The following is a 15,574-nucleotide window of genomic DNA, read 5'->3' as shown; positions in this document are numbered from 1 at the left end:
ATCGGTGAGGGTTGTTCGCAGCTACTGGTCAGGCAAACTTTAGTGAAAATCACGTATTGAACAAGGGAAAAAGTGTCACAGTTCTTTTCTCTTCCTTTCCTTGATACCCGATCAAAAATTCGTAATTTGGAAGGCACTTCGTCTCGGGGTTTCTGAATGTGCCATGCGTGAGAACACTTGACCTGCTGGTCAATGAGCAACGTTTTACCGTTACGTTCTTACACCGTTCATCTCTCTTTTACTATTTTCCTTTCATAGAGCGTCGTATTTAATATTTGAACTTATTTATATTAAGCAGTTTCTGAATGGTACTATTTATGCATTAATAATGTTTTATTTCATCCAAATATATACGTCAAGTTTTACAAATCAAACTTAGGGGTGAATCAGGCTCCACAGAAGATGAACATTATTTTTTTGTTGCCGTTCCTGATTTAATTCGGTCTGAGTCCGCCAGATAACATTGGAAGTGAATTAATTTGCTTTCTGTCTTAATGTAAGGAAAAATGAATTTGTCAACATAGCGGGAAAAAATCGTTGACTTGTTGAAAATATTTTCATGATATTGACCGACAATATTTGACGAGGCTCGTCCTCTGTCCATTGTGCTTGCATACGGTATTAGGGCGTGCGTGGTTCCCAAACGCTTGGCTGCGCCCTTTCTCCATTGTGATTTTCGTGAAAGAAATTGCACTCTTCTGTGCCGGATCCTTTTTTAGAACGGGTATAGCTCGTTTTTAGAGCGTTGCCAATTATTCCTTCCCATGAGCTGTCGGCATTCTTTTATCGAATGTCCAACCTCCATTCTTTGCGTGCATCATCCTTTCATTTCTCTAGCGGCGTTTGAAATGCATATGCCGTGGTATCTTTTCACTTTGATGATTTTGATGCTCATATTTATTTATCATATTACTTGACTAAGCATTCGTTTTAGAAAATGAGATGATTTTATTCCTTTCTCCTGTAAAGATTTATGTAAGTTTATACTGTCTTAGTGTTAATGCTTTTATTGTTACACAAACTTATTTTTGTATTTTATGAACAAAATTCTTAGATTTTGTAAGAGTTAAAATAACTAAATCGGCTACTAAATGGCTAGTGGTGGTAAATGATATCCAAATTTACGTCGTATGTGTTAGCAATTTTCTTACGAGAGTACACACCTCAATTCTTGCATGCTATAATGTATCTTATTATTTCGACGTACCCATGTTTTAGAGAACGAATTTTATGTTGTTATTTCTGCTCCGCTATGCCGAAATTTAGGGATTTTTGACTTTGGGATACTAATTACTACAATAATTATACGATACTACTTTGGGATACGAATTACTTTCCGCTCTGGATTTCAACTACTGTTTAACTTTGGCTTGTGTCTCGGAATATGCGCTTAGTTTATTAAGAAGGGTTCCTTGATTTTTAAAGGTTTTTCCTGTTCAAATTTTATTTTACTTTCTCGGTTTTCACTGCAAGAATTTCATTTTTTTATACTACTGATAATTCTATAATAATCAACCGAAGTACTTCAGCCTTAATTATTTCTTTCCGTTGCATACCCTAGTAGTCAGTTGGGATGGATATTCTTCATTCAACCTATAGAACAGTAGTGCAATCATTTAAATATATTTTAGTGATCAGTTTGACTTCGGGATGTAAAATATCGAGATTTACCAGTAGCTAAAGCAAAATTATCTTACTATTTTGTGATTTAGATGAGGGGACTTATTGGTCTCAATCTTGCCCGAATAAAGGTATATATTATTATTATTATTTAACTCGAGTGGATTTTCATTTTTTCACGGTATCCTGATGTTGGATACTTGGACACTAGGCGTAAAAATTTTGTTTTACCTGCAGGAAGTTATATTTTTACTTAGTGTTGTGTTTGCACCGTCGTTTATGGTTCCTAGGATGATACTCCCTCCACCCTCACTCGTCTTCCTGTGACGATAACTGCCGAAGTGTGCCCTTATATATACACACGACCCGATGTCGTCCTTCCCCATAGGTCCTCCTTGGTGTCTCGACCCCTTCTCGACATGGTGTTCCTCCTCCTCCTCGCGGGCGACCAGATGGTCTCCGCGGCTCCACCCCGCCACACCTGTCCCCCCACATCATTTCCCCTCCGGTAGCTCCCTCTAGTACCTACCGAAGGGTCGGTTGCGTCACGGTTGCCCCCTCTGCTTCTGTGGGCGGTTCAAGGACTCCAACGGCTGTGTCGGCGGCACTTGGCGGGCTGTGAGGGGAAAGATGGAGGGGGGTTTAAAGCGTGAGCCGACGTGCTTTCCCGCCTTCTCCGCACACAGTCGTGGCTTGTCGGCGTTCCGTAGCGGCCGCCTTAGCCTAAACAAACATATAAACGCCCCCATTCAAAGTGTGTTCCCCGGCGTGAAGTGTTGTCATGGGAAACCCCCTGTCGTTTACCCGCGTGTGGTGATTTCTGGTTGTGGTGCGCGTTGTCGTTAAAAAGTGGATTTTCTCTCTATTCCCGTGAAGATCTCGTGAACCGCTGGGAGATGTTGGAGTCCCGCGTGGAGGAATGTCATCAGGCCCGCCTCCTTCGCCAGGAGATTGCGGCGATGAGGGACGCTATGGTGGCCCCGACGGTGGGCAGGATTAGGAACGGAAGGGTGGAGGACCTGCAGAGCAGGAAGGAGTTGGAGAGGAGGATCCAGGAGGTCAAGGTAAGCAGATCATTTATGATTGCCTCTTTGTTATTATGTTCACGTTGTTAGGCGCGGCCGTTGAACTGCTTGGTTGAGCTACATGTCCGTGTTGTGAAGCGCATGCCGTCATAACGGAATAAGTTTCGTTTGTTAGGACTCTTCATTCTCGACTTTTTAAACTCTCAGTTTTGGAAATGGTGTTACTTCGTGTGACGTTTCTTTCTTATTGAGATTGTAAGGCGACTTGAAAGTGCAAAGTATCTTGCTGTAATTTATTGTGAAAGACTCACGCGAACATATACGTCGGTTTAAGATTTAAGGGATGTACTAGCGTTGAACTTTTTTTTTACGACTATGTTTAAAGTAAACGAAGCTACCTTTTCCTGTTATATAGAGTTTTATACTGACTTTTTTCAATAAATCTTGTCGTGTTGAAGATTTTGAAAATAATACTGTGTGTGTTAATAGAGAAATAAACAAGTTTTTTTCCTAAGAGTTCATAATTAATTCCCTCTACATCTTTCATATAATCAATTTAGGCTCTTTATTATGGAGAAATCATCTGAAGTAGTGCGTGAACTTTCTCCTCTGTTAGCATGCATAATATTTTCTGGAATCTTTGATCAATGACCTGGGCATGTAATTCGAGTCTTCAAACTATCCCTTGAAAAGATGCCGCTTGTATAAATGGAAACATGAATATGAGACGCCATAATTGGTTTACCGTGTGGAGTTTTCTAAGAGGATACCTGCCTTGTGGAGATTCTTCCAAAGAGGACTTGTTAGGCGACTGGGGTCTCCGTGGAGGAACTTCCGGTCGAAGCCCCTGGCGTTGTGATCGACGGGGATAACCCACGAAATCGTGCGGAGCTTTGACTTTGATTGCATGGTAGTCCGTTTAGGGAGAAAGCTGTAGACGATGCAGTTCCTTGCCCTGAAGAGCACGGCGCTTTGGCATCTAAAAATAAACTTTAGGAGGGAAACTGATCCAGCCAGGAAATGAAATTCGGTAACCAAAACTCCAGTGAAAGGAAATCCAGTGGTATTTTTATGGTCCCCCGCGAGGTTGAATGCTTAGAGTAAACATTGACGAATCGTCTGCATTAGCAGATCATTTCGTTCGGCCATTGAAAATGTGGTTACTCCCTGTATTACTAAAAGTAATTCTTCTCAAATCATAATGTGTGTTTTTGTTTGCAACCTCATAGTTAGTGTTAAATGTCTATGCAATAAATTTCTAAATTCCAGGCACTTGAATCTTTAATTATAATGCTGTTGCATTGTTGCGTATTTCTCATAAAAGTCATTAAATTTTTCATCTTTATATGCAATTGTATCTTTCAATTTATCTCAGTTAGACTGGGATTGTGACAGTGATGACAATCCATTTTTAGAGCATGGCGTTATTCATTCAATTACAAGTGCCATTTTTTCATTATTTTGACGTTTTTATCAGAGATTGCATAATATTAGTCCCGATTAATAGGTTTGACACACACACCCAAAAATTGAATGAAATAGAATTGTGAAAATGTGAAAACCAATTTCGGTATGTAAAGAAAGTATCGCAATTTTGGGAAATGCTCATCTCAATGCCCATCTTTCTCTGGGTCTTGCTTTCCCCAATTTGATTCACGAGATACGATACATTTCTCGCACATACTTGCCAATCACAACATGGTCAGCGGTACAATGGAAGTCAAAGGTTAGTTTTTCTTGGCACTTCTCAGGGAAGCGGAAATTTTCGTTTCGATTGCCTCGAATGAATGAGACAATGCAAAGCGGTACTTTCACGAGCAAGTACTGCTGACGGTCTTGCCCTAATCATTCATCCGCCGGCGATTTCTCTGCGTGATGTTAATTCAGCAGTTGCATGAGAAATTGTATCTTCTCGTGTGATTTTCTTTAGAGAGCTATAGGAGGAGATTCCCGAAGAGCGAGAAGGTGGGATTGAAAATGAAAATGCGGGTTGGCAAGGGTTACGATTTGTTGTAGCTTTCACTCACTTAAAATTCCCATGGTGTGATCCTTTCCTCTGAGTCTTAAAGTTTACAATATTTATAATTTTCCGAGGTCAAAGTTTCCATTTTAACGGTAAATTTGGTTTCGTCTCTCTTGCGGTGAGTATCGTCAAGAGAATATGCATCCACTTTCTCGATTTGTTCCCTAAATGATGCTTCCAGTAATTGTAGCTAAAAGGTAAATTAAGCCAAAAAGTAGGTAAAACGCTGCATTTCAGTTAACCATAATCGTTTATTGATAAAGGAAGCCGCTGGAAGATTCGAACGAAAATTAATGCATATTGTTAATGATGATTTTCGTTCATTTTTAGTGATATTCTACGAATTCTTAACTTATTTCCGCCCAGCGTAGACATATGGCTATAACCTGACATTCTGGGCTTATGAGTCTCTGGAAGAAAACCCCCCACTCTTTTTTGCTGTCGAATTGCCACAAGTATGTCATTGTAGCTTGCAATAGCTTAATCCTCTTAGTTCATTTTTTAATTCGGTCGAAATAAGCCCACTGACAGAAAGAGACGGTTGCGCAACAGAAATTCACGCCTAAGGACGCCAGCGTCTCTAAAAATGCATGCAACTTTCATAAAATTAAACAGGAAATGGCATGCTAATATTAACTTCATCCTAAAATATGTCTTCCCAGAAGATTCATCCTTTCTATCCAGTAATTAAGCTACATTAGTTTCTGACTTCGTCACCACCCAGCGTAGATATATGAAGTAAGTACCGGTAGTGTACCTTATATATATAAGAAACAAGTTGATATCATTAAATACTTCCCTGGATTACAAGAAATAACCATAAGGGCAAAGTACCTAAATATCTTCATAGTCGCAAGCGGAAACTTTTATCGGCGGAAATGGGTTAAAAATAACTATCGAAGTATTTTCTTTCCAAGTTTTCCGGTTCCTACTAGAAAAATTAACTGACGAGCTGCACTGGAAATTGAGTTTATACATCATTAATAGCTGCAGGGTATACGCAATGACGAGCACAAACCTGAAACGTGTAATCCATATTAATTTACCCGTCGAGGAGCGGTTGAAGAAACGGACCGCAATGTTGGATTTTTAGTAAATGGCCGCAAATAGCCTTTGGGGCAATTTTCACGCAGCATTTGAGGCGCCTGGGAGTGACCGTAATAAATTTACCGTCTCCCTTCGCATCCACTGGTCCGAGGAAGTTCGGAGATCCGTTAAGAAAGATCGCGAAATGACGGGAGCTCAAAGTATGCCGGGAGTAAAGGGAACGATCGAGTTCGACCACGCGAGAAGCTGATCATTATCTTTTTTTATCGCGGCGCCAATAAGTGCAGTGGCGGCGAATTGGAGCTAGCGGGTGATGTTGCCACATTGTTTCCCACGCATCTGTGGGAACAGTAAAAATGATTCCACATAATTCCTGGAATCTTATGTGGTCAATTCGAATATAAATGCTATTGATCTTCTGTTCATATCGGGCTCATAAATGGTTTTTTACCGCCATTTTGTAAAATCCAGTGTCTCGATACTGATACCCGAAATTATTGCGTTGCCTTGTAATAAATGCGTTGTGTTCGTTATACTGCCTGAAAGTTCTAAGAACGCTTGGACATTAAATATCATTGCCCCTGAATATGCCGTTGGGAGTGATAATTGCTATGCAGTAAGGAAGCGTTTAATGGTATCAGTGCAGTATTTAATGCAATATATTTATTGTAGGGTGTAATTTCATTATATTTTTACTTGAATAAATTATTTTCTTTTTCAATGTCAGAATTCACTGGTTTTGTTAAGCCTAAGGTTTGGAAATCACAATGAGTTGATTCTTAAAATGTTATCCATTTTTGAACGCCAATCCTCACTATGCAGCATAAAGCATCTTTAATGTTTACGAATCGATAGAAACCAGAGGGTAGTTTCTATTTTGGCGGCAAAGAATGATTGTGCTTAGTGTGTGTCAGAGGCGAAGTCGATCATTAAATTAAGGTTTGAATTATTTTAAACGTTTTCTTTTTGAGTGAAAGATTTCATGATACTCAAGTACCAGAGGTCTTTTTTTGAGGTAGCATTTCAAAGGACAAACGAACTCACGTCTAAATGAGAAAGTTTATATCCCCCAGGAATTGTTATCTATGCCCTTCAAATACCATCATTGTATGTGGAGTCAATGGCCATTTATATTGAAATTCATGAGTCGTGAGCGTGGGAAGCTTCGTGTATTGAATTAGGAAGGTAGCCTCTTGAAATTCAATGGATCGGCCATTCTCCAACAGTCACCGTAAAGACGTTGCCCACTGAACTCTCTCGTTGATCCCATGCTCCGATTCTGTTCACTTAGTTTTTTCATAGCCTTCCTCCTTTTCGTACCGTTTTTACTTCGTATTTTTATTACTTGTATCGGAATCAAGGCTGCGTCGACGAGTTGTATCTCAATGTCGAGGCATCAATGGAAATCTTGGAGGCACTGATATCGCTGTATGTTTCTGAAACATGTCCTAAAAACATTTGGGCCAAGTATGTCTTAAATGTTTACATAAATGGAAAGATATGTGCTTAGATGAGATCATTTGTTTTTTGTATCATTTGATCATTTGTAGGAGAGTGTTAAATTTTAGTTCCTGATTAATGTGTATTATTCGCTTTGCTTTACGAAAAAGAGGGTAATGCACAGGATGTCTTTGGGAAAGAAAGCAGAGAAATTTTTTGGAAATGCTGGGTGTATAAATCTTGGTTATGGGAACTTTATTGATATTCTTTCGGGTAGCCTGATATTTAATTCATTGTGTAAATCATTAAAATGTGGAACACCGTCAGTGTAGGTGTAATAATTAGTTCCGCGAGGAGAATTGGAAACTGTGCCGGAGAAGTCATGCCTTTGCGCCGGTATTCAGTAAACATGTATGTATGTTCTGTAAACAAGTGGATTTTTTTCGTTCGGAGCTCGTTCACAGATAATGTTTTGGCAGCCCGCAACCTAGATTACTTTACTTCCCTGTAGATGGATGTTTAGTTTTTCTCAATTCCAAGTGAATGCGAAAAACGCTAAGTACGAGGTGACGAGGGAAAGGAACGGTCCCTTTAGCTTGAATGTGTGGAGTCACGCTACTGTGACTTAGTTTGGTGCGAGCTCCATCCTCATCTATCCACACCGAACTTCGGGTAGAACCACTGAGTGAGTGGGAGCAAATGGGAAATTAATTCAAGGGTAAGGCCCTGAAATTCCCATAGAGGTTTTGATAGGTGCCTTGAGGATGTTATTCCAAGCTGTTAGAGAAAATATTGTAATAGAGATGACTCACCGCTGGAACAAATGACTCGAGTCCAAGTATGGAGATGCCGCATGGTGCTCGCTATTTTTCCCGGTGTGATTAGGCGCCGTGATGTTCTGCTCGATGCCGTCTTGAGCAGGTATGCAAAGCAGGTGGATGGAAGGTGTTTTGCGTGCGTGGGAGACGTTTAGCGGTCCGGAGTAGGTGGGAGCTGCTTTCATTTGGGTGGGCCCTCCTCTGAGTTGGTGCGTTCAGTCGGCGATTTTTTCCATCCACTTTCCATTGCCGTAGCTTACTTATCCATAGTTCCCATGGTGAATACTTGTCGGAAAATCGCATACCAATCGACTGTTAACGATGGTTCGTTGTTTATGATGACATTAACTTGTCCATGTTCTTTTGAATTTTTTATTTTTCCTATTTTCTACCTTAATTCGTCATTACTATACCCGATTTACCTCATTTGGCAATCGAAGGCTATGAAAAATGTTCAGCTTATACCCTTATTGATTAAATTATAAAAATGTTTTCGATAAAGCGAACTACGAATAAGTCTACTGCGAAAGTTGCTGTTAGTCAAAAATTTTATTGAATCTTATATTTGCAGTTCTTGATCATCGATTGACTGAAAGTTTTCGAAAATTTTAAACAATCAATTTTATGCATTCCATTGATTTTTAATGGAGTATCTTATTTGTATCTAATATATTTTCATAAATGGGAAATATTGCTTTTCTTCGAAAAAAAAACCTGGAGGCTTGCTTGGGCCTCTCGACGGATTTACATGATTCTAAATCATATGAAGCGGTCGCAACAGCTTAGCGATTTTTTGGTACAATTAGCGGCCGATTTCGTACTAAATTTGCGTGGAATTATCCGAAATTATACAAGGGAACATCCAAGTGTTTACATACAAAACCGGGAAAACTGTGTGTATCAATATGCACCGGACTCTCACCAACAGTTATCGATAATGAAAACTATCGATGAGGTTTTCGAATGATCGAAGCGTAGAGATAGAGGCCTCTCTGGGGATATTGGGGGGCCCTCAGAGGGAAGATGAGATGAGTGGGCGTAGGGAGGTTAGCTGTGCCAGTTTCGACGCGTCGCCGCTTCCGGGTGGGGAGGCAGTTTGGGACGGGCCAATGAGGGATTTTTTTCAGTCAGAATGGAGGCGAGCCCTCATGGGCCGTAGCTAGGGTGGTTTTTAAGCGGGCTGTGTGCCGTACGTGAGTCCCCTGCGAATTTCGGGGTAATGAGCGTGGGTTGCAAAGTCGTATTTCACTTTTTTTTTCTGGTTGATGAATCTCCTTAAAGTTTCGTTTTGTGTGAGTTTCCGCTGCAATCCTATGTGACCACGGCTGTCTAAATTGTCGTAATTGTTATGGCGATTCCCTTCATGCTTCCAGCTCTTCTGTCTAGGCTTTCTGTTCATGGCAACGGTGTTCAAGGAAAACTCACTCAAGCTGTGGAAAATCACTTTGTTAATAATGGTGTATTCAAAATGGCCTGTCTTCGCATCCTTTCTTACCCCATCACGAATTGCTTCACGTTTGAACGTGCCTATCTGTTAACTCATTCATAGGCCCTGTGTATCAGCCTATAGTTAGATCGCGTTGGTGCCTGTGTTGTTTTTAGTGTAGAGATTTTATATCTGTTGGGTCAGAACGGGTGAGATAAAGAAATTTTCGCATTTTTTCATAAAAATCCTTAAAATACAGATCGTCTTACCAATAGGTTGAGGCTTTTGTAATATGGTTAGTTGGCATTAGTTAAGGAAACATATTTCACGTTTTCCATTGAACGTGCTTTCGTAATAGCGTCCCTTTTAGGGCAGAAGAAGGAAGAAAAAGGGGCGGAATCTTCGGCTAGCTCATCATTAATCTTTCCTAACAAGGGACTTTCTCTTAGCCAAAGGCTCCAATGACCAGCGGGCGTAGGGAAAAGATCAGGCGTCGGATATCGTTCCGTATCCTCCTCGTATGGCTGTTGTGCAGCCGTGATTTCTGTTTTCGCATCTCACATATCTCTCGGGGGCACAGGATGCGAACAGCTGGCTCGCTCCCATTGAGCATCCTCGCTCCCATTCCTCCCTCTCGTTTTCATCTCTCTCTCTATCCGCGAGAATGACTCACACTCCCCCGCCAAAGAGGAGCCTTTCGTGCCAACTGTTGATGCACCCACCGACGGAGCCTTCCCTCTCTCTCTCCTCCCGTTCTCTCGGCATTTGGGGCGATGCGCCCTTCCGTGGAGCGATTCGCATCGACGGTCTCCGCGGGTGGGCGGGAGGGACGTGTATTGGAGCGAAAGTGGGCCTCAAGTTTTGGGGACGACGCCCGCTTGGGGACACGCGCGTGACGAGGACATCCCCGATGCAGTGAGCCATCGCCCTTTCAGGATTGTGGCCGTAGGCGAAAGACGGGAAAATTATTTAAGAAGCATGTTCCCCGAGTTGCTGAAATTCCATGATCATCATTATTTATGTATTGTACCTATTAGGCTTGATTTGCATTTAAAATAATTCTGGCAATTCTGAGCTATCCTGTTTTAGTAAGAAATAAGATCATTTTTGAGAATACCCTTGAGAATAGCAGAAAATGCCACGGAAGTCCCATTGATGACACAAACTCCCGGATAGCGGTTATGCTGAATAATAAATTTGAAATAATACATGTCATTATTTATTAAATCACCGTGGAATAATATTTGCCATTTTTCTCTCAAAATTGGATGAATTCCGTTGTAATTTTATGCTTGATTACCCCTATGGTTGTTTGAAATTTGAAACAGGTTTATACAATTTTTTCACAGGGGTACTTTTGTAATATTCCGCAGTTTTTTGCTTGCCCAACCGCTTTCAGTGCTGTTGTGCCATTATAGAGAAGTCCCTGTGACTTCATTCTATTCCCGACGGGTTACCAAGGTTACTAAGTATATTTATCTCATTCAAAGCGAGAGAAACTCGAAATTGCCTTTGATTTTTTTATTCCCCTTGAATTTCACATGGTAACGATCAATTGAATAAGGAGGCTTCAATAGTATGGTAATCGTATCGGATGCTATTAAGTCGAGCATGATTTTTCGCTGGCGGAATTAAGTGCGAGATCAAAACCTAAGAATCCCTATCGTTCCGAGTGAAAGATGGATCGCTAGCATCGCTGAAATGTACAGAATGAGTGCGTAGCTTTTTGCGATTGATTGCCAAGGTACATCCCGCCCGTCAACAATGGATGTGACCTTTCCCACTTGCCCTATGCCTGCCACCCAACCAATGGCGTCCGCCCCTCGCTAATCGTCACTGTGTGTCCCCATCCTCTTTGCGATTGCTTCAGTTGTTTCTCGACTCCACTGCGGTGTCGGGGGTTATTGCGGCGTAGATGACATATGTGGCTATCAGCCTCATATTTTCTCATCTATCTCACTTTAATTGTATTCTTTCCCCGAATCAAGCCAAATAAAATGATAAATTATAACGAAATAAAACCAGTATCGAACCAAACGCTTTGGAAGATCCCGAGGTGTATGAAGAACTCTTGTTCCGCAGTTATTTATCGAGATGTATTTTATTTGAACAATGGGTTGAGGAGAAGTTGAAATTTGTGATCGCGGGAGGGTGGTTAGGTAAACCTGGAAGGACAAGGGAGACGAGAGGATGCAGGTGGAAATTAGTGTCATAGTTTTATGAGAGTAGTTTTTTGAACCTCAATTGAAAATCTTTCTCTAATTATATTAATTCCTAATTTGCATCGCCAACTCATATCTACCATCCAATGCGGTGCCTGATTCGAAATGAATTAGGCCGTTCACTATTACTCTAAATATTTATGGTATTCATGTATTCTGTTCTTGGATGGGAAAATAAGTTGTACTGAAAACAGACTATATTTATAGTCTACAACTGCATGAAGGAGATAAGTAAATTCCGTGAGGTAAGCGTATTTAATTATTTACTCCAGATTTTTTTAAACTTCGTCCATTAGTTTCCGGGTAGGTTGTGTTGGCGTAGCATTTACCTAAAAATAGAAGGGAAGCATTAGAAAGCGTCTTCTCTTCTTGGACTCTGAGAAGCAATGTAGTGAATCAAAAACAAGTACATATCTGTAGTAGTTGATTTCTAGACATCAAATGAATATGTTAAATAACCTTGTTGAAAATGATATTGAAATTCACAGAGGTTCTATCGTTCAAATGAAATGCTGAGAAATGTCGTATGACCTCCTTTTTGTTATTTTTCAGTCATTCGTCTATTTTATAGGTGAAAGGAATACAACCCACTTGTACCTCGTACTCACGCGTTCTTTAGTGAGATTTACACATTTTTTAAAGGAGAGGTAGAGCTCTTCACTCTCCTTCGATGAACTAGGCTATAACCTTAGTCGGCATCGTGTGTTTGCGCAATTGCCACTCGTGGATTGAAGGTAACTTGTCTGGTCTAGTGTAATGCTTACTCTCAAGGCGCAACTGTTTAGCCGGTAGCTGACTGTACGGGCGAACTATTGAACCTATTCTCTTCTTGATGTGGTAGGGAAAGCATTTAATTATTTTTTGTTGTAAAATAGATTCTTATTATAACTACCATCTTAAATTTTAAAAATTGAATAAGATTGGTTGGTTCTTTATTTTTGTGAGAAATATGAATCATCATATTTTCAAGAAAGAAGTTTGTCAAAGAAAAGAACTCGAAAATTGAGGAGATTTTCGCTTTTGTTTTATAATCATTGTTTTTTCCTTGCAATTTCGTAGTGTGATGGAAAAACTAGCCTGAAATATGCAAAGTGATTCGGTATTTTAATTTCTGAGCGACATGTTCGTTTTATTAACAGCTATAATTCACGGTAAATATTTCAAATGCGTTGCTTGGTAAAAAGAATTCGTGAAAACAATGTACCGGGTGTTTCAAAATGAATAGCGGGGTTTTAACGCTTTTTAATACTTATTACACTTAATTTACAACCGTAAATTATACATCAAATGTACAAAAAAACCTTTCTGAATTAAGAAACAGGAATTAAGCAGCTGCTGCAAGAATTACTCGAGAGACACTGGGAATAACTCGCATATCGTCTTGACGTGTTCCGTTAGACGAATAGTTCTTACATTGAACACTTGTAGGCTTTTATGTGAAACAGTATGAGTTGCTCTTTCATCTGATGCATTATTTACAGATAAGAGGTTAGTGTAATAAATATTGGAATGAGTTTTAACTCCGCTATTCAATTGGAAACCCTTGGTTTTATTCTTTTAATCGGTCCGCAGCAAATAAAACTCTTGGAGAATACGGCGGTAGCGGTAAAATTCACCTAATGTTATAGTTTTTTCGAAATACGAGCGTTCGTGGGAAAACCGCTTAGGAGACTTGTTTGTCGCCTAGGGATGAACTACTCTCTGAACATTTTATGGCGACTGTCACCAAATTTGACTTTCACGTACTATGACCGTTTCCATGTCAATTCTATTTAAGGAATTAATTGGACGGTAGTTAATATTCCCGCCACGGTAATCTGGAGTACCTACCTTTTCTGTTGCGTTGCGATATCGCAATTTCCTCTAAGAATGGATGATAATCTCCTCCTTCCTATCTCGTTTCCTATCCGGTTAAGTGAACAGGCCTTATTTGGTTTTCAAGCATCTACTTTTTCGTTATTACGAAAAATGCTTTTGTAAAAAAAAATACTTTAGTCTAAAAAGTCATTAGTGAATGCACTGATGGCTGCACAGAACCTAAATTGAAACGTGCTTTTGGCTGCTCATAAAGTATACCAGCATTTCGGAAGTGTATGTAGGTAGTCACTTAGTATGAATGTTATCCTTACTATCATGATTCTATATGGGATGGATAGAGAAAAGTGTGATTAAAGTTTAGATAATATGAAGCAAAGTAAGATAATTATAGTAGATGACCATATCAGCTGGTAGATGTTTGGTTTCTTTGACGATATTTCTGGTTGGTTGATTTCCATTTGTAAATTTTTTATGAGGTTCTTCAATAGTGACTGGTAACAAGCATTATCCACTGAACATAACTCCATGTTAGAAATCTGGTGTATTCTTTCCTGGGTTACGAACTAAGCAAGTCATTGTAAACACGCTGTAATAGAGCTACGTTGCTTAACATCGTGTTGACGATGACTTTTTTCTTAAACTAATGGGGGAGATATAAACTAACTTGTATTTTTTAACCACTTTCTAGAGTTTGGGATTTATGTTTGTTTGCATAGTTTACTTTTGTTTTCATCCTTCTCAGAGGCTGCTATCGTCACGATTTTCATGGGCGTAGATTTTGGGGGTCGCGCGTCTGTAGGCCCGTTACTTCCCCCTCCTGGCGACAGATCCCTTGGATTGGTAATGGGAGTGACTTGGCGTTTCTTCCGATACCCTCAGTGGAGTCTTTAGTACCTGCTCCTTCCCATCCGGGAAGTGTGTCGTAAAAGTGGGCGTAATTAAGCTCCGAGGGGATGCTCCGTCCTTATTGTCATCAAGAGGATTACACGGCGTCTTCTTGGTTTTCGGGGAACGACTCTCCATACCGCGCCGCTTAACGAGGATTTGAGTGTACCCCACCGAATTCATTCCCCATTCTTAACCGAAAATGTTTTGATGTGTTTGAGAGCGTAAACTGGGAACTTTTGGACGTAACTTTCTTGAAACTGGTTATGCTTCATGGCTACTGTTTTAGGTAGTTTAGTGTGTTTTGTCGGGCTAAATATAGGTAGGTAGGTCTAACATATTTATACAAGAGGCAAGCATTTTTTCACAAAAAAAGGTTTAATTTTGAACGGTTTCGATACAGTTAGTATCATCTTTAGGTAAAATTAAGTTTTTTTGGTGGAAAATACCAGTCAATGTCATTTTCATCCACTGTCATTTTAATTGACTGGCAATTGTTAGCAATTTTAACCGCATCCATGATTATAAACGGTTGGACCTCTCAAGGTATCATCTGAAACAACCAGAGATGTGTCGCGTTAGGAATTATCTGAATTTCTCTTCGATACTTATAGTGAAGGATTGTCATGTGGTGTGAATGTTGATGAAATTACTGTTGAAACCATTTGTACTCAAAAAGGCAATTGCTGAAGTTTTTTTTCTGGCCTAGAAGGGGAGGAGTGTCTTCGTGTCCGCGTCTTGTTGTGCCGCTCTATCGCCGGAACCAGATCTCTTCTATTGTGAGGTCTTTCATTTGTCTCCCAGTAACTTGTCGTCGCTGGTGTGATTCTCACGGCAATTTTGTTCGGAGTCGGCTATTATGTTTCTGGAGCATTTCTCGACTTGTTGCCAACTTCAAGTCCTTGCAAAGAATTCATTAGCTTGACGGATTAAGAGCTTGTGACGTGAGTGGCCTTCATGCCGTCCCAGAGTCAAAAGTTTGGTAAATTTAGGTTGATAAAGTTGATCTTTGTTTCGCTATCGCCATTATCGCCTGATTGACTTGTACCTACTTCTTATAGTCTGTACAGCTGTGGAAATTTCATTTTAAAAGCATTTTAATTAATTGGTGAAGATTTTCTCCTCACTTTTTCTGATATTGGTTGCCGAATGTGGAAAACCTCCAAAATTGCATTTGCTACTTGGTTACTATAATGTTGAATTATCTTGCTGGTGACTGTGTATTTTAGTGTTTTTTAGCGAATGTAAAT

General features: G+C 40.1%; 1 protein-coding gene across 4 annotated transcripts in view; it reads left to right on the top strand.

The window, feature by feature from the left end:
- Positions 1–15,574, top strand: part of LOC124157751 — a 712,413-nt gene that overhangs the window by 659,383 nt on the left and 37,456 nt on the right. For all 4 annotated transcript variants that reach the window (XM_046532751.1, XM_046532752.1, XM_046532750.1 and 1 more), the window contains one exon: positions 2,497–2,684. In XM_046532751.1, the coding sequence (XP_046388707.1) occupies positions 2,497–2,684 (188 nt within the window). The remainder of the gene's footprint in view (positions 1–2,496; positions 2,685–15,574) is intronic.

The sequence above is a fragment of the Ischnura elegans genome, chromosome 4 (genome assembly GCF_921293095.1).
Source record: "Ischnura elegans chromosome 4, ioIscEleg1.1, whole genome shotgun sequence".
In the NCBI taxonomy this organism is placed as follows: domain Eukaryota; kingdom Metazoa; phylum Arthropoda; class Insecta; order Odonata; family Coenagrionidae; genus Ischnura; species Ischnura elegans.
Note: the sequence above shows the minus strand (reverse complement) of the source record. Positions and strands in the feature narration are given on the sequence as shown.